General features: G+C 55.6%; 1 protein-coding gene across 1 annotated transcript in view; it reads left to right on the forward strand.

Annotated features, from left to right (window-relative positions):
* Window positions 1–8,761: 8,761 nt before the first annotated feature.
* SRGAP3 (SLIT-ROBO Rho GTPase activating protein 3) overlaps window positions 8,762–17,569 on the forward strand; it is a 103,351-nt gene continuing 94,543 nt past the window's right edge. Inside the window, exon 1 of the mRNA XM_074152759.1 lies at window positions 8,762–8,828. Coding sequence (XP_074008860.1) covers window positions 8,762–8,828 — 67 coding nt within the window. The remainder of the gene's footprint in view (window positions 8,829–17,569) is intronic.

The raw sequence follows: 17,569 nt of genomic DNA on the forward strand, positions 1-17,569 counted from the left end.
TCTCCCCTCTCCCGCTGGAAGCCCCTGGCGAGGTGGGAGCGGGCAGAGGCTGCTGCCGCCGGCCGCCCAACAAAGAGGCGAGGGGCTGGGGGGGTCTCTGTGTGACGGGGGGGTCCCTCCTCCCCAGCCCCTGCCTCCGGCCACAGCTACTTGCCCATCATCTGCCGCAGGTCCTACAGACCTGAGTAAATCAGCAAGAAGTGGGAAGCAGGGTGATGCAGGGCTCCTGCCGGCACAGGTACAGGTGCTGGAGTGAGGAGTAACAGGGGAAAAGTTTAAAAAAAAAATAAAAATAGGCTGAATCTCTGCAGCAGGTCGCCGGTGCTCGTTAAGGCAGGCAGGACAGAGCGGTACCCAGCCCGCACACAAGCTTTGCATCAACAGAGCCCCCACAAGAAAGCAGGAATGTGAATTCCATCTACGGATGAGGAAACAGGGCCATGCCCGAAACTTCGGTGCCCCAGGTCGGACCCCGGTGCCGTCCCAGTGGGCCCCAGTTCCGTCCCAGTGGGCCCCCTGCCCACCCGCACGCTCCTCCTGCCCGCAGCCCCTCGCTGCTGCCAAACGATGGAGGCTGCTGCTGGAAACGCCGGGGCCCGAGGAGGTGCGGGCTGGGCAGGGGGCAGGTTTTCTGTGCAGAAACCCCTGTTTCTGTGTGTTGTCGGCAAATAAAATCAAGCGTGGTGCCAGATGGGTGTGCTGTGATGTGCCATGTGTGTGACCGAAGCAGGTCCAGACTTTGGCCATCACGTGTGAGTTCTGGTTCCCAAAGTGCCTAAAACGGCCATTAGTGGGTTTCGTGCTGCAGATGGAGAAACGGAGACCACGTGTGACTACATTAATTGCAAACAATAAATAGCGGTGACCCCAAAGCCAGAAAGCAACTCGATGCCTGTGGCCACGGACACGCTGGGGCTTCTTTGGCTTCGTCCGGCCCCCAGGCAGCGGGCTGCCCCCGGCGGGAAAAGCTGTTTGCTGTTTGCAGGGTGCGCAGACCCGCGTGGCGCAGAGCCACGGGGGGTGTCAAGGGACGGAGGGAGACCTGCATCTTGTGTGTGACAAAAATGGGCTCGATCCGACAAGAGAAAAATTGCCACTGTACAGCGAGGAGCTGAAAACACAGCTCTGCGTGTGACGGGCTTAGCATCTGGGGGTCTGGCCTTGTACCCGCAGCCATCGATACCGCTGGCTGTGATTGATCGCTCATAAACGGTAACTCGGGGATGATAAAGAGACGTTGTTAAAGGAGCAGCAAGCCCCTCCTCCAGTGCAAGTTCTTTTTTTGGCCTGTTGCTACAGCAACTCTCTGCTAAGAACAAAGATGACAGCAAGATATTAAATTTTGCAGCAACTCAATTGACTCTTGATTTGCCTCCTTTTTTGCCTTCGGTAACTGAATCCTCCTCGGCTAATTGTGTTAGATTTCAGATAGAAATCATGCCTTCCTGTGACAAGAATTCCTGCGTTGCTTTTTCCTCCTTCCCCTTAGAAACCAATTAAATCAAATTAACTTATTTAAATCCAGTGGGTGATTATAGACACCAGGTTTCTTGGCTTTATTTCTTTTGCAAGTGGACATTATATATTTAAAGCCACAACTCATATTCTGTACCAAAATCCCCAAAGCCGTAATATTCTTTAAAAAGAAACAAACAGTTCTTGGCAAGTTCAGTTTTGGCGAAGTTCAGTGTGTGCCAGTGGCGCAGCGCAGAAATGTGCAATCCAAATTGCTGCAACAGGGGTCGTTTGAATTTATGAATGTTAACACTGTTTTTAAAGCAATGCTGCATTTCAGCTCCCGTTCCCCCACCCCACGGCCTTTATTTCTGGAAGGGCAGACCGTGAGGCGGCCACTGGGTCCGCGTCCCTGGGGTCACTTGTGCAGGTGCAGAATCCCCCCGCTGGGGTGGAACCCGGCTGGACAAACGACCCGGGGGGGCTTTGGTGGGACGGTCACCTTCAGAGCCCCGGCCCTGGCTGCAGGGTGGGGGGATCCTCGCCCGAGGGGGAGAGGATGGGGGCAGAGGAGACAGAGAGGAACAACGACATACGGGGAGGGGGGTTGGCTGTCGCACGCGAAACATGACATATTTAGCTTTACTCGTAATTAGTGGGAGAACAAATAACAGCTCTGGCAGCTTCAGATTCAGCCGGGTGTATCGGGGAGGGACCACCCTAAGCAGGAGCCTGGGCCACCGGGGTTTTGGTAGAAGATTAAACCTAAGGAAGTGGAGCAACGGAGTGAACCAGAAACAAGGTTCCTGTGCCTTTTCCCTGAACGCTGGTGTGCAAAAGCACTTCTCTGTGGGTTTAAGTAGTACAGGGCGAAGGACCTCCCCCGTCCTATGGGCAGGACCGAAGCAGCTACTTGGTTTTCACACCTTGGATATTGACATGCAAAGGGCAGCGTTGTGTGGGTGATGTCCTTCCTAAAGAGCCTGGGACAGCTGCGACTGTTCCTCTCTGAGATCTGTGTTACCGTTTGAGAAACACAACAATTTGTTGTCATTTAGACAATTATTCTCTCACCTGGCGCACCGGGACCATCCCATCCCATCCCATCCCATCCCATCCCATCCCATCCCATCCCATCCCATCCCATCCCATAGGGAAACCACAGGGCAACTCCGACGGCCATCTCCCCCCAGAAACAGGAGGTAGCCGGGCTTTGGCAGGGAAGCGTTCACAAGAGACCTTTCACAGCCACTGGAACAACCTGTGGAGCAGCTTTGGCCTGGCAGTTACCCCAGACTCTGAGGAGATGGTGACTCAAATGCTTTCTACGGGAGAATTGTAGCCGCTGGGAAGAACTGCTGTTGTCGAGCTGTTTATCATAGTACCTCGCGCTTTTAGTCACAAGTAAATATTCCCATCTCTTACAGTGACTTGAATTATTGACCAGCATAATGCTAAATTCTACCCTTACTGCAAAGGCTTAAAAATGGTAACAGCAAAAAAGACAGGTATCCAGATGGGTTTATATTTTTAGAGCGCTCCTTTTCGTCTCTGAATATTAATATCTTCAAAGACACTACACTTGTGTTTTTTGCAGATATCCTTCTACTTACAACTGAGCTGTTGGAAGCCCAAATAAAATAAAAATAAAAAGCAAACTTTTGGGATGCTTTACCTGAAAAGGAACACGTTGGCTCCCAAATTACATCCTCCCGTACGGTCTGTTTGGGAGGCAAAGAAGCCCCCTCTGCTAAGATTTCCCAATGAAAATAGACTTGTTGCCCGTGGACATTAGTGAAGGCAAATTGTAAGTAGCCCGGGAATCCTGCTGCTGTTGCAATATGAAACGTGGGCAGAAAGGGGCTGCTGTTCCCTCGATCTGCTCAGCTCTGTGTCTGGCGAAGGAACCAGACCAGCACCATCCTATAGAAACACGACACATTTTTCATCTGAGCATCTCAAACGGCTCAAGAATGTCTTAAGCCTTGCAGCCTCCCAGAGATTTCTCAGGGCAAACCTAAGGCATATGGAAACGAAGATTCACCTTTGGATGCAGCTATTTCGGGTGTCAAGGCAGGGCACATCCATGCAGCTTTGTCAGTGCCAGGTTCCAATGGCACTTCACTGCACAGGGATGAAAAAGGGCACAGAGGGAGAACTGGTTCTCTTGCGTGTTAGAATGACAAGATAACAGCACTTTGCTGGCAGGAGAGAATATGTAAGGTTCAAAAAAACAAAGGTGATGTAGTGCAGAGCAAACAGCTTCCCTGTCACACGTCTCCAACCAGTTTATTCTGACACGGGGAAACGTGTGTCTGGCGGTCTTCTTCCAGCAGCTCAGGTGTATCGGTGCCCGCGATACCCGCAGAGCAGACAGGATGTCGGGGCTGGATTCTGGTTCCCCAGTTCGTATTTTGTAGATTTTATTCCACCGATGACCCTGCTGAAGCTGAGCGCTCTCCTGCCTGAGCAGCGTCTCCCAGCCTGGCTGCTCTCGGGGGTTGGCTACTGGTCACAGGAGCCCAGGGAAGAGCCCATGTCTCCTGGTGACTCCTGAGCCGAAACTGGAATAGTTGTGATCACCAAGAGGGGTCTACGGCAACTTCCCAGACAGGCTGCGAGGGGTCCTGCAGCACATCACAGGTCAAGGCCGTCCCCCTTCCCCAGCTCCATCAAACCAAGGCACGGCTTTGGGAACCCGGCCTTTTGAAGAGAGACCAAGGCAGATTTGGGGTCCCCCAGCACGAGCTGCCTGGCTCCGGGAGGACAACCGTCGGGATGCTGCAGCTGCACAGCGCTGCGAAGGGGTTTAGCGAGCAGCTCGATGTCCGTTGGGCTGAGGCTCGGTGTGTCCGTCCAGCCCATCTCCAGCAACGCCTCGCCTGGGATGGAGAGTCGGTGTGACCAGGGCTCTGCCCGGCTCGGGGCAGTCGTGTGTGAGCATCTCCCTGCAAACAGTATCTGCTGCTCTCTGACGGCAGCCGTGTCTGTGCAAAGCCTGTCGTGAAACACTTGCAGTCTGAGGCTGGAAACAAAGAGTGCAAGACAGCTTCCGCTTAAAGAATATTCCTTAATTTAGGAATGGCTTTAAGCAAACATTACCTCTGCTTCCTGAGCACACACAAGGCTACTGCCCTGGAAATAATCTGCATTAGCCTTACTGGAGTGACCACGTTGCCATAGTTACTGTTGGTTTCTCTATACCTCAAGCCTGAAGTATTTATTATGATTAAATCCCATCCCATCCCATTCGTCATTTAAAAATTCTGTGTTGAAAGTGTCACAAAGTGAATTATAATGTAATCCTTCCTTTTAAAAAGCTGTTTTAATTCGAAATTCCTCAAATGATCTTAGACGTTGATATTTATTAAAGATCATTAATTCCTGATTGGATTATTTTTCTTCAGACATGGCTGCTTCTTTATTCTTAGTGATATCTGAATAGCAGAAAATCCTGATGCTATTATATCATTTCATGATTGCCTGTTTCACCGCTGTATTGCGGGCTATTCTGGCAGAAGATGTTTAACATCCTCAGACCCTCCACTTCTCCCTCAGAGGCAGCCACACACGTTTGAACCAACCTGGCAAGAAAATAAAAATCTGTGCTGCAACAAGGCTTGGTGTTAGAGAATGTTGGTGCTTGCTCTCCTAGTACCTGTGAATGTTACAGGGAGAAGTAACTGCTGCTGGGATTAATCTGTTATAAAATGCCTCGTGCTTATTTTTTTCTGATTGGGTTTTTTTTGTTTCTTTTTTTTTTTTTTCACAGAGAGCGAGCTCCAAGCTGTAAGGTCCCAGCCAGACTGGGCTTTGCTGCAAAGGAACACAACATCGTTATCCCTGGGCTTTACAAGTATGTAGTTGTTACGTAAATTTTCCTTGCTTTGGGAAATGATATACCATAGCTGTATACGACAGACCTTCTCACGTCCCAACGGCACCCTCTCCAGAGACCTAACATTCCTGGAGGACCATCCTCTGGCAGCTTCCCTCGGTGTCCCCTCTCCAGCCCCGCTCCAAGGACGGCCCCAGGCAGCCTTTTTCCCAGAGGCTGACCCCAAGCTCAGGCTGGGACACGGCATCCCAGCCCCTTCCCGGATTCCTGGGCAGGGAACGCAGCCTTTGCCGGTCACACGAAGTGGGATTTCTGCTCATCGGTGGCAGCCCCTGCCCTGGGCCCGTGGGGCATCGCTGTGGGAGCTGCCGAGCCCCCCGGCCGTAGGACCATTGCTTGGCTTGCAAAGTGCTTGTTATTCTTCTCCCTTCCCACTAGAGTAGCTCTGCCAAAGACTGGGTTTCTATGTAGAGCGAGATTTACTACCAGACTCGTGCTTTTGGAGCAGCAGATAAACATTTAGTGTGAATGGTGCAGAGGAGCGGCGCCTTAATGGAGGGGAATGTGTGGATTCTCTGTAGCGGACTGAGGTTTATCTCCTGGACCTTTTGTTTGACATGTGATTTATTATGGCCAGTAAAATGCCCGAGACACTCCCATTCTCTCCTTTCTTCAATTACAATGTCCTACTATTTTCTTGTTTTCTTGCCTGCACCCCATCACCCTGGAGCAGCTCCTGCTCCTGCTCAACCCGCTCCTCTCCTCAGGCTGTTACACACCGGATTTTCTGGACAGAATCCCTCTCATTGAAACACCTCGCCATCTTCCCATTCTGTACAAATTGCATTATTTTTCTATTTTCCTTTATCCCAGCTGATAGGAGCTTAATAGATCTTTGATCTCTCTTCCATTTCCTCACGTCAGCTGTTATATTGCCCACCACCAGAAATCCCTCACCCAACCTAAGCAAAGGTTTGGAGATAGGTTTGTCTTCCAGCCACCTCCCTGCACAAGGCGTTGCGACTCATTCTTCTCCATCCTACCAAAGGGTAACGTGTAACGTGCCACACTGCCGGCTGCCTCCTTTCTCCCAGCCCACCGTTCTCAGTGCTGTGAAACTGCGCAGGCACTGCAGGGCCGGCATCGGGGAGCGATGGCTGCAGGGCCGGTGTCGGGGAGCGATGGCTGCAGGGCTGGTGTTGGGGAGCGATGGCTGCAGGGCCGGTGTCGGGGAGCGATGGCTGCAGGGAGCGATGGCTGCAGGGCCGGTGTCGGGGAGCGATGGCTGCAGCCCCGCATCCAGAGCCTCCGGGCTCTGCAGAGCCTGCGCTTCCCCGGCAGCGCTTCCTTTGTCTCCCTCCTCTCGGCGTCTCTGCCTGGCTGCTGGAAACACAGAATGCTCTTCTGTGTGGCCTGCCCGCGCTAGGTAAATTATTTGTTTAGTAGGCTTGGGTTATTTTTTGTAATCTGCAGAATAACTGTGAATCATCAAATCTCCCTGGGTTCACTCCACAGGACACAACAAAAGGGCTCATTGTGCGGGGCAGCGAGGGGTGTCGCTGGGGCCGGACAGAGGGACCATAGAGCGGGGCTGGCTCCCCAGCGGCTGGATGTGCCGGCAGCGCCAGCCCAGGGGCCGGTACGTGCCGCTTTGAGCACTCGGTGCTGACAGAAGGGATGACACCGGCTCCCGACGGCTCTTTCTTACTCAACCAAAACCCCTGGAAAAGAGCCTGTCGTGGTATCGCTGCTTCTGCCAGAATGAACGGGTTTTTTTTTTCCCCTTTTCTTCTTCTAATTGTTACCAAAAAATGGCAAATCCATTCAAGTGCAGCCCCTCTCTCAAAACTGGATGAAACTGGAGAAGTCGTTAGTTTGCAGAGGGGTTTTCTCCCCCGTCCGCCCGCTCCCTGGTCCCCCTTGTCCCCCCCGGTCTGCAGGGGGCTGGCAGGGAGGTTTGTGCTGCGGTCACCGGCAAGGGTCTCCCCCTGCACAAACCGGGCCCACACGGAAGAGATTTGACAACTTTTACACCCCTAATTTAGCTGTTGTGGGTGCGATCTGTCGGCCTTGGGGGGGAATGCGGTGCTGGGTTTCCCGGGGATGTTTCAGAGCAGCAGGGGAGGTGTTGCAGGGCTTGGGGAGGCTGGGACAGAGAGAGGGGCATTTACAGAGCCCAGCCTATTTTCCCAAAATACATGTATTTTGGTTATTGGCCAAGGGGCCAGGCCCAGGGTGAACGCAATGATGGACTAACAGAAGGGAGACCTCCATGCGCCGACCTGCAGACGCACCGCGAGGTGATGCTCCGGAAGGATCACCCAAAGCAGGAGCTTCTCTCCTCAGAACGGCCTTTTGTGCCTGCGCTGGGCCTGCTCCCGCGGCTGGGAAACCGAAAGCCAACTCCTGGTCGTTGCTCTGAGCAGCGGGGTTTGCCGTGTTTTGGGACCTGGAGCTTTCCCCGAGCGGTTGGAACAGACGGCGCTGGCCAGAGACTCTTCCGCCGCCAGCTGAAGGGCCTTGGACTCGGTTGAGACCCCCCTCCCGCCGCCGCCTCCGTGATCATTAGTGCTTCCACCTCGGGGACCCACCGCGGCTGGGCGCTCGCCCTGTCGGACGGGCTCGGGCGTGCAGCGACGGCGGCCGGGGGGCTGCGTGGGGCGGGGGGACGGGGATGCCGGGGAGGGGGGCGCACTGCGGTCCCGAGGGACAGCCCCAGAGCTCCCGTCTCGTCCCGAGGGGCGCATCACCCCCACACCCGGGCACCCGCCGCCAGCCCTGCTCTGCTGTCACCCCTGCACCCGCGGCCCTGGAGGGGCTCCCGGGCTGATGGGCTTTGGGAACCCCGCGGGCCTCCGGCCGGGGGGGACGTGCCGTCGCCGGTGCCGTTCCCGGGGGGCTGGGGAACGGGGCGGCGGTGGCAGACTCCAAAGGTGACGTTTGGGCCTGGGGAGCCCGGCCCGCGGGTGCGGGGACGGTGCCCGGGCAGCGCTCGTTAACGGAACGGCGTCGACACGCAGCGCGGCGGGGCCGCACCCAGCCGAGCAGCCCGGGACTCCCTCCCCCTCGCCCCGCCCGGCCCCAGTGCCCTCCCGCCGCCGCTGCCGCTCCCGGGGGCGCGGCCGCCCCGCCCCTCCCGCGGGGGGCGGAGCCAGGGCGCAAGGAGACCCGCCCCGCCCCGCCCCGCCCCTCCCCGCGCGGCGGCCCCGCCCCGCCCCGCGCGCAACCTGAGCGCGGGAGCGGCGCCAGGGCCCCGCCTCGGCTGGCGGCGGGCAGCGGCGCGGCGGAGCTCGGCTCGGCTCGGCGCGGTTCGGCTGCGCTGGGCTCCTGCGGCCGGGCGGCGGTGCGGCCGGCGCCGCCAATGAAGGCAGCGGCGGGCGGCGGCGGGGCCGCGGCCGGGTGAGGCGGCGGCGGCGCGGCGCGGTGCGCGGAGCGGGTGCCCCGGCGGAGCCCGCGCCTTCCCGCAAGATGACATCGCAGGGCAGGTTCAAAAAGGACAAAGAGATCATCGCCGACTACGAGGCGCAGGTCAAAGGTGCGGAGGAGCGGGGCGGCAGCGCTGCGGGGCGGGCGGCGGTGCCCGCCTTTGTGTGCGGGGCGGGCGGGGCGCGGGGCCGGGCAGCTCCCCCCCGCGTCCTCCCCTCCGCGGGCACCGGCCCCCGAGCCCCGGCCCCCCCCCCCCCCCCTCCCCCGCCCGGGCGCTGCGGGTGCGGGGGGGTGCGGGAAGGTGCGGGGGGACCCGCGCCCACCTGGGCACCGTCTGCGGCCCCCGCGGCCGGGGCTCGCAAGGAGGGAGGTCGGTGTGGCGGCGCCCCTGGAGATGGGCTGAGGCTGGGGCGGTGTAGGGGTGGCAGCTGCGGGGAAAATTGCCTGATTTCAGCGTTTCTGCGAAGGAGACCCGCCGGTCCTGCGGGGCTTATGTAAGGAAGTTCGGCGGGTGCGGGGACGGACCCCCGGTTATGCAAGTGCAGCGTTGCAGGCTGGAGACCTCCGAGGCTGACCGCCTTGTCCCCGAGTGTTAGGGAAAGGTATAATTAAGGTGGTGTCTGTTGAGAGCGCTAAGCATCAGATATCAGGCTCCAAATTAATTTTTGCTGCAGTTAGAGTTAGGATGGTAAAGTTGGTACCCCCTGAGACACCCCCAGTGGCTGCAGTCCGGTGAGAGGCTGTGTGCAGGGCGTCAGGCAGGAAAAATTAGTCTGTGTAGCCATCTCTGTTACAAAAATAGGATTTTTAGTATCAGTAGCAAACCGTATGAACTGGTACTTGTGGGTAAGTTACGTTCGTAAATCTCCTCGTTATTGCACCAGTTCCTGATTCTGTCAGTTGATGGCAATTCCTTTCCCCCTTTCAGTTAGAGGATATTTAACTGCCCGCTTCATGCCTTTTCAGCACGTTGCCCCCTTGGAGCCCCCCAGCTATTATATAAAATTGGCTCCCACCTCCCTCCCGTTGCCCCTTTCACGTAGGTGCGCGTTCACCATTTTGTTAGGTTCAAGGCTGTGGTTAGCACAGAGTTAATTACAAATATAAGGTGCCATTTCTGCAGAGGGACCGGCGGGTGTTTCCCGCAGAGGTCGGGGTGTGATGGGCGCTGGGCTGAGCCCGGCGACGCCGTCCCCGCGCCGAGGAAGAGCTGAGATGCTGCAGCGCGAGGCCGGAGGGAAGGGTTTTGGGGAAGGGGCTGTCTGTTGATTTCGTGCCATTGTTTACTTTCTTGCATTTCAGCCTTTTGTAGTTGGCTTTGAAGAGTGATGTGACAGTCACAACACACCCTGCTCAGTGCCAATTACCTTTCTGCTTGGGTGTAATTTGGGCAAATTGATGTTATTGCACCCTGCAGTTAAGCAGATGAAATATTCTCTTAGCCCGTGGTATTGTTCTGTGTTAGGGGAGGGGATTTGCATTTATCCGTGGGGACTGTCCCACGTTTCCGTGTTGTCCTCAAAGATGTCCTGGGGCAGGTGCTTCCTGCTTTGGGGGTGCTGGGACCTGCGGGGGGGTTCCTGGAGGCAGGACTGGGTCTGATCTTCCAAAAGCTTCGCTGCAGACATCTCCAGGGTTTCTTCTTGTTGTTGTTTGTAACTGGAATACTCATTTGCCGTGATCATTCTTGGCCCGGCTTCTGTAGCCTCATGGTTTCCATATGTTGGGCAGTTCCCGCTGGGGCTGGGGGTGCTTTATTGCACCACAGCCATCGCCTTTTGGGCAGCTGTAACCAGACGGGGTTTGCTGATGAGATGCTAATAATTTCCTGGATACCGTTCTGTGCTTAATTATACCTCCAGAAATGTACATTTTCTGATTTAGGGTGCTCGGCCTGTATTTTCATCGGAATGAAGGTGAATTGGGATGTGCTCAGGGTTTAACGGCGGCTGGGGTGAGGTGGGACCAGTCAGACCCCGGCTGCCCGCTGCCTTCCAGGTGGTGCCAGCTCTGTCCCTGGGATGCACCATGTCCCTCGCAGGACCGAGGTGGTCTGGGGGTGACCTCAGTGAGGTGAAGGGGCTCCGGTGCTCACTGCTCCATCCTGGTAGTGGTCACCCTCAGCATCACCTCCCTGTGGGGACCAGGGCGGGTCTGGCCGTCCCACCCCCCTAAACTGTGGGAGGAGGATAAAGGTGCGAGTCCTGAGGAACGTGCCTGGGGATGTCATGTAGACCACCTTGTTATCCCAGATACTCTGCTCCTGTCCTTCAGGGATTTAATCGTTATTCTATTCATACCTAAACCCTGGTGAAGACGGGTACCCAAATCTCCAGAGAAAGAGCAGGGGGAGCGGCAGCGAGGGAGGCTAACAAACAGGGTGTTGGCATGGCAGAGCTGACATATGAAGATGATAAAAGATGAAGATTTGAAGAAGTGATGCCTTGTTATGGAGGATGGAGCTAAAATCAGAACACAGCGCAGTGGGGGTCCCTGTGGGGCGGTCAAGAAAATAGGGAGAAAGGTAGAAAACCCCACGTGTGAACCACAGGGAATACATCGGCAGGGGTGGGAGTGAAGGGAATTCACAGCAGGGGTGCGTTTAAAAGGCGTTTAAAGGACAGATGTTGTAGAGGGTTGGAAATGGCGGGGTGCTGACCAGTGCGGTCACCCGGGCAGCCTGGAAGGTGTGGGGTGTCACCCAGCAGCCAGGGCTCCCGCAAGGCAGTGACCGTCCTGCAGTGCCCGAATTCATCAAAACCCCCCAGCTGCCCAAGTATTTACCAGAGGAGCCCGATGGGCAACTGGGAATAACAGGGCGGGGAGAAAAACCCCATGTTGCTTGGTTTGATTTTGAGGAAAGTTCTGTGGACAGGCCCTTGCCGGGGCCGCGGGAAGGAGCCCCACGTGGCTCGGGGACAGCCCGTCGACAGGAGAGCGGGGGGTGAGCCCTGCCACGACCTCCTGCGCCCCAGGGGGCTGGAAAAATCGATGAGCCCCCCTCTGTGTGGGGAGCATGACTGGCCTGAGTGGAGTTTAACTGGTGAATAATCTTTGTGCGCAGGGGTGATTTATCAGCCATAATGGCTCTCTATCTCCTTTCTCCTCCCTGGAGAATGGTGCCTGCTTTTCCCCTGGTGGGAGGGAGTGATGGTGAGGATGCTTTGAGGAGATAGAGGGTGTGCGCGGGTCGCTGAGCACTGGCTGGGTGTTGGAGGGAGGGCTGGGGGGGCTGATAGCCGGGGCACGGTCAGACCGGGTTGGTAGCGATGCCCGAGGCTCCGGATCGGTGCCGCCCCGTTTTTAGGAGTGGAAATACCTCATCTGTGGCTGCGGCGGGCGGGCTGGCCTCGCGGCTCTCGCTTGCCATCTGCCCCTGCGTGGGGACCTCTCTCTGTCACCTCTCCAGAGCCCAGCCACCGCTGACGGGCCTCTTCCCACACTGCGGTCCCTCCTGTCACTTGTCCTGCCGTGGCTCCAGCCTTTCCTCCCGCTGCCCTCGGGAGAGGAGGGGGCTGGCCCCAGGGCTGGAGGCAGATGCTCGCTTGACGGCACCAGAAAGAAAACACCTTGGGTACTTCTTAGGAGGCAGGTTTTCTTATTTGTCCTTCTTAGATTTGCAGATGGGAACGGTTGCTTTAAAAATAAATGCCAATAAAGATATGGCTGCTTCTTTGCAACTGCCACGTCGGAGCTACTTGGGGGATAGAGAATACATAGATCCTTAGATGCACAGTTTAAAGCGAGTGTTTTCAGACGTGCATTTTTAATTGGTCTCTCTGGCTAGAAAGATAAATAAATGTCTTTTCCTCATTACTGCCGAATGCATGATTTGTTGCTTTAATGCAGCAAAACTAACCAGTTTTAATTATGTAGATGCAACCGTCTATGGTAGAGCATTGTAAATCTTGCAGAAAATTGGGCATCCTGTTGATTGCCTGTTACAATTTCATATTGCTTCCTGAAGCTTTCCTTTAACCCTGGAAAAATTTGGGTCATTGTATGATCTATGTGGTTATTGTTGGCTGGGAGACTGCTGCGAGTCAATAGCATCCTCCCCTGTCACAGGGCTGGCAGGCGACAGGCCCCCCTGGAGACCCTGCATGGTGGGGATGGGGTGATTTCTTGCACTTCTAGGACTCTTAGTTGCTGTGTAAATTGATAATAGAACTGGAGCTTTGATGGATTTAGCATATAAAAACATTAAAAAGGCTTGCAGACCTGGGGCCAAAGAAAAATGATGTATATTTTCCCATTTCTGTAGGAGAGCTGCAGCTTAGGTTAGTTTATCATTTCTTGTTGGCTTCATTTTACTTTTCCTGTTGCAGGAGCTGCATCCCTTCTTTTATGTCTGTTCCCATTTCCTACCTAGTGCTCTCTTTCCTCTTTGCTCAGAAAGTTTTGGGAAAATTCCCATACCAAATTATTTTCTGGGATCGTAGCTTGCTCAGGGGGGAGGTTTGGCTCCCGGTTGGCTCCCGAGACGTGGAGGCTCGGAGCTTGACAGCCCCTTTAATGAAATGGTTCTGTGCAGAAGAGGAGACAGGTCCCCTCCCTCTGGGTGGGCTGGTAGGGAGCTGCTAAATATTAATTGCAGAAACGGATATAAAATCTCCATTGGCTGAATTGTCTTGCTTAACGACAGGTGGGGAAGCGTGACCCGCGGGCCTTGGCGTAGCTCTGCCGGCTTGGGTGGAGCGGCCTGCAGGAGATGGCACATCCTGATGAATCTGATCCGGTTCTGCTGTGAGACTCCGGAGTTGGGGCTCCGCGTTGCCCCGGGGCCGGCCGGCTCCCGAATAGACCCGTTTGTTGTTATCTTCCACTTACCCCCTGCGCCTCCTCAGTGGGGCCTGATGGCGCGGGCCTGGCGGATGGGTTTTACACGAGACCTCCGTGCGCAGAGAACAGCGGAGAGCTACGTATGCGATTCGTAACGAAGATTAATTTGCAGACTCTAATGGAGACAAATTGAATCCATCAGAGATGTTTCCTGCAAAGCTAAAGTCCCGGGCGCTTTGGCGGAGGCTGGGATGGTTCAGCTGAGGCTCCCACCATCGGTCGGTGGGGTGGTGGTGGGATGGACCTTCCTAAAACGCCTTGGACTTGGGCTGCCTCCGTGGTCAGAGGGACGGAGGAGCCGCCAGCTCACAGCAACTGGTCAGAAGTGTGTGTCGGTGTGTGCTCGGGCACCTTACTCTGGGTCAGACACAGCCGGCACGCGGCCCAGCGCTCACCACCCGCTCTGCGTGACCCGCCAGGGCAGGAGCGCGGCTACGGCACGGGTGGCCTCACAGCGATGGTGCAGGCGGTGAAAGTGGAGGATGGCAAGGTACCAGAGCAGCCCTGAGGGGAAGAACTTGGGGCTGTTGGTGGATGAGAAGCTCAACATGAGCTGGCAATGTGCGCTGGTAGCCCAGAAAGCCTGGGCTGCATCCCCAGCAGCGTGGCCAGCAGGGCGAGGGGGGGGGATTCTGCCCCTCTGCTCCGCTCTGGGGAGACCCCCCCCAGTGCTGCCTCCAGCTCTGGAGCCACCAACATCAGAAGGACATGGACCTGTTGGAGTGGGGCCAGAGGAGGCCATGGAGATGCTGGGAGGACTGGAGCCCGTCTGCTGTGAGGACAGGCTGAGAGAGTTGGGGGGGTTCAGCCTGGAGAAGAGAAGGCTCCAGGGAGACCTTCCAGTCCCTCAAGGGGCTCCAGGAAAGCTGGGGAGGGACTCTTGATCAGGGAGGGGAGCCAGAGGACCAGGGGGAAGGGTTTGACACTGGAAGAGGGGAGATTGAGCTGAGATGTGGGGAAGAACTTCTTTGCTGTGAGGGTGGTGAGAGCCTGGCCCAGGTTGCCCAGAGAAGCTGTGGCTGCCCCATCCTTGGAGGGGTTCAAGGCCAGGTTGGAGGGGGCTTGGAGCAACCTGGTCTGGTGGGAGGTGTCCCTGCCCAGGGCAGGGGGTGGCACTGGGTTGTCTTTAAGGTCCCTTCCACCACAAACCATTCTGTATGATTTGGAGATAAGACAGGTGATATCACTAAAGTGTCTTTCCCTCAAAAGACACAGCTTTTTGGCCCCAGCTGAGGCTGTTTAAGCAAACACAGCAGAGTGGAGGTGGAGATGGAGAAGATGGCAAAGAGAGTGGCCAAGGGATAAGCCACGAACCTTTTGCAGGACTTGTTTTTGCTAGGTCCAGGTCCCTGGCTTCCACTGCCAGGTGGGGCTTCATCTCCTGGCACCTCGTGGTGTGGTTACACAGCCAGATCGTGGGGGTGGGAGGTTGTGCTTCTCCTGCCATGTTCTTCTAATGGGTTAAAAAAAATGAAATTCAGCCGTGTTTGGAAGTGCATGGTGGTGAAGAGGCCTCCCATGGGCTTTGCTCTACTTTGGACACCTCCTTTGTGTCCCTCAGCTCCTGCCTCCTGTAGGGACCAGGAGCAACATGTGGCCGAGGCACCCTGCCCTGATGTCTGCTGAGAGCCGACAGCTGCGTTACAACAGAAAAGAGGGTATTTTGATCCTTGTAAGCCTAGCTGTTTTCTTTTCTGATAGCTGGCAGGTGCCAGGGTGCAGCAGACGTTATTTATCAATCTACCCTTCTTGCTGATAACGGTAAAAACCTCTTACAACACTTACTCATGGTCTGTAGCTACTGCTGGTTCCAGGTGAAGGGTTTTAAGGGTGGTAAGAGAGCAGCACTGAATGGGCTTCAGGTGCTTAGCAGATATTTATTTGCCTCTGCCTGGTGTGATATTTTAAGCTCTGTGTGCAGGGCTTCAGCACCCATCAGGAGCAGGATTTACACTCCCCCATCGAAGGTGGGGGGAAACCCTCCCCCTTCAGCTCTTAAATTTTCTCTTGCCTGAATTTGGCTTTGTTTCAGCAGCTGTTTGTGAGGCCACCACCCCTGGCAGCACCAGCAATCGCCTTCGGAGGGCTTTGTGCTCCTGCTGGGGGCTGGTGGTCCAGGCGTCCGGGCAGGGATGGCCGGGCTCAGGGCTGGAGAGGGGTCAGCGGCGCGTGCTGTCCTGTCCCTCCTGCCCCTCTCCAGAACCAAGTGGCATGGAGTTATCTGCCCTTTCTGACAGCCTGGGGGCTGTTTGATCCCCAGTGTTGGCTTACCCCCAGGAGGCTTTTGCTGAGCTGCCAGCAAACCTTCCTCCTTAAAACGATGAATATTCCTTGCTAATACCTATTGTGTGGCGCGAGCCCCACCTCTGTGTGTTGTATCGGTGTGTATCTTAGCAGCAAGGGAGGACACAGCAATGAGTAAACAGCCTGATCCCACACAGCCAGGGGTAATGATGGTTTGTACCTGTCACTGATGGCCTCCTTAGGGCTTCCAGTCCTCTCCCAGTGCCCCTGCTTTGCGCCTGCGGTTGTTGGATGCACTTCAAACCATTCACGTCTCCAAGAGCCTGATTCGTAAGCTTTTCTCCAAAAAACTGGCCCAAGATGACTTATTTTGGTGTCCCTTTTCTCACCTCTGGAAGGCAGCTGTGGGGGCTTGGGGAGAGGCAGCTGCCGAGCAATTACGACACCCGGGTTTAGGAGGGGAAGGGAGGACGGGTATTGGAACGAAATGACCGAGGGGTTCCCCAGCCGGGACCGCGTCGATGTGACGGGGCCGATGCGTCCTTCTCGCTGCCACGGTGCTGTGGGATGGTTTAACGGCCGTGAGCGGTCAGCTGCCTGGTTTTAGAGTTCACGTGAAAAACGGCACCGCCAACAGCGCGGCAGCCCTGGCGTGGCCGGCTGGGGAATATACGGCCTCGTTATTTATCCCCGGGTTGTCATTACTCATCGGTGAGGAGGCAGCTGTTAGGATCCTGTCCGTGGAGGGGAGGGAGAGGTTTTAAATCATCCTCTTTGTTTTAAATCATCCCCTTTGTGTGAAGTCACCCTCTTTATTTTAAATCTTCCCCTTTGTTTTAAAAGCTAAGGTATGTAAAAAGGTGTGCTATTGTAATTCCCCTGCGGGAATTGGTGCCTCTGTCCTGGCCTCTTCCAGAGGGTGCGTGGCCCGATGTAGCTCTGTAGGGGGAGCGACAGCAGTGCCTCGTGGCTGCTCTTCACAGCTTTGTTCGAAGTGGCTGTGGAGTGCTGGGTCTGTCTGTCCATCCGTCTGCTCTGGCATGAGGTCCCCAGTTTGGGAACCCCTGGACTGGGAGGACCTGGGGGGACCAGGGAGCTGGAAACTGGGAGGAGGCTATGGCTGTGAGATGCTCTTGCTTACACATCTATCCTAAACCAAGGTGCCTCCCTGAACAGCAGCCCCGTTTCTGTTGGCTTCACTGATGCCCCTTCCTGCCCGCGGAACCGAGCTGACGTTCAGGGGAGGTTCTCCATGAAGGCATTTGGTGCTGCAGGTCCGGGGGCTGGAGCGTTTGGGGAAACTACGCAGCCTCTCTGCGCTCAACAGCTCCTCTTTCCTTCGGAGTTGAACAATAGCTTTCAAGAGGAAAAAACCCCAAGTTTTACTTTTATTTTTCACCTGGGCCTTTGGGAGGAACAGTCACGTGTGGTGAGGGCCTGCAGTCACTCCAATGCATCTTGCTTCTGAAAGTAGCCCTATAAAATATTGCTGTGTTGTTTTGCTATTTTGTTTGTATTGTAAGAGTAAATATTTAAAAAGAAAACAGGATACAACAGCATGTAAATGACCAGAGATCAGGAGATAGAGGTCTGGCCATAGTGATTCCCAGTAAAGGAAAAGGGAGCCCTGTTCTCCACTGCCTTTTTCTGTTGGACCAGCTTCACCTCTGAGGTCCAGCTTTGTGGAACAGTATCATGCACTGGAGGACCATAGCAGAGGTCTCTTGTCATGGACTTCATAAAGCAGTGGCTTCCTCTTTACCG

This window comes from Numenius arquata, chromosome 8 (assembly GCF_964106895.1).
Source record: "Numenius arquata chromosome 8, bNumArq3.hap1.1, whole genome shotgun sequence".
Taxonomy (NCBI): Eukaryota; Metazoa; Chordata; class Aves; order Charadriiformes; family Scolopacidae; genus Numenius; species Numenius arquata.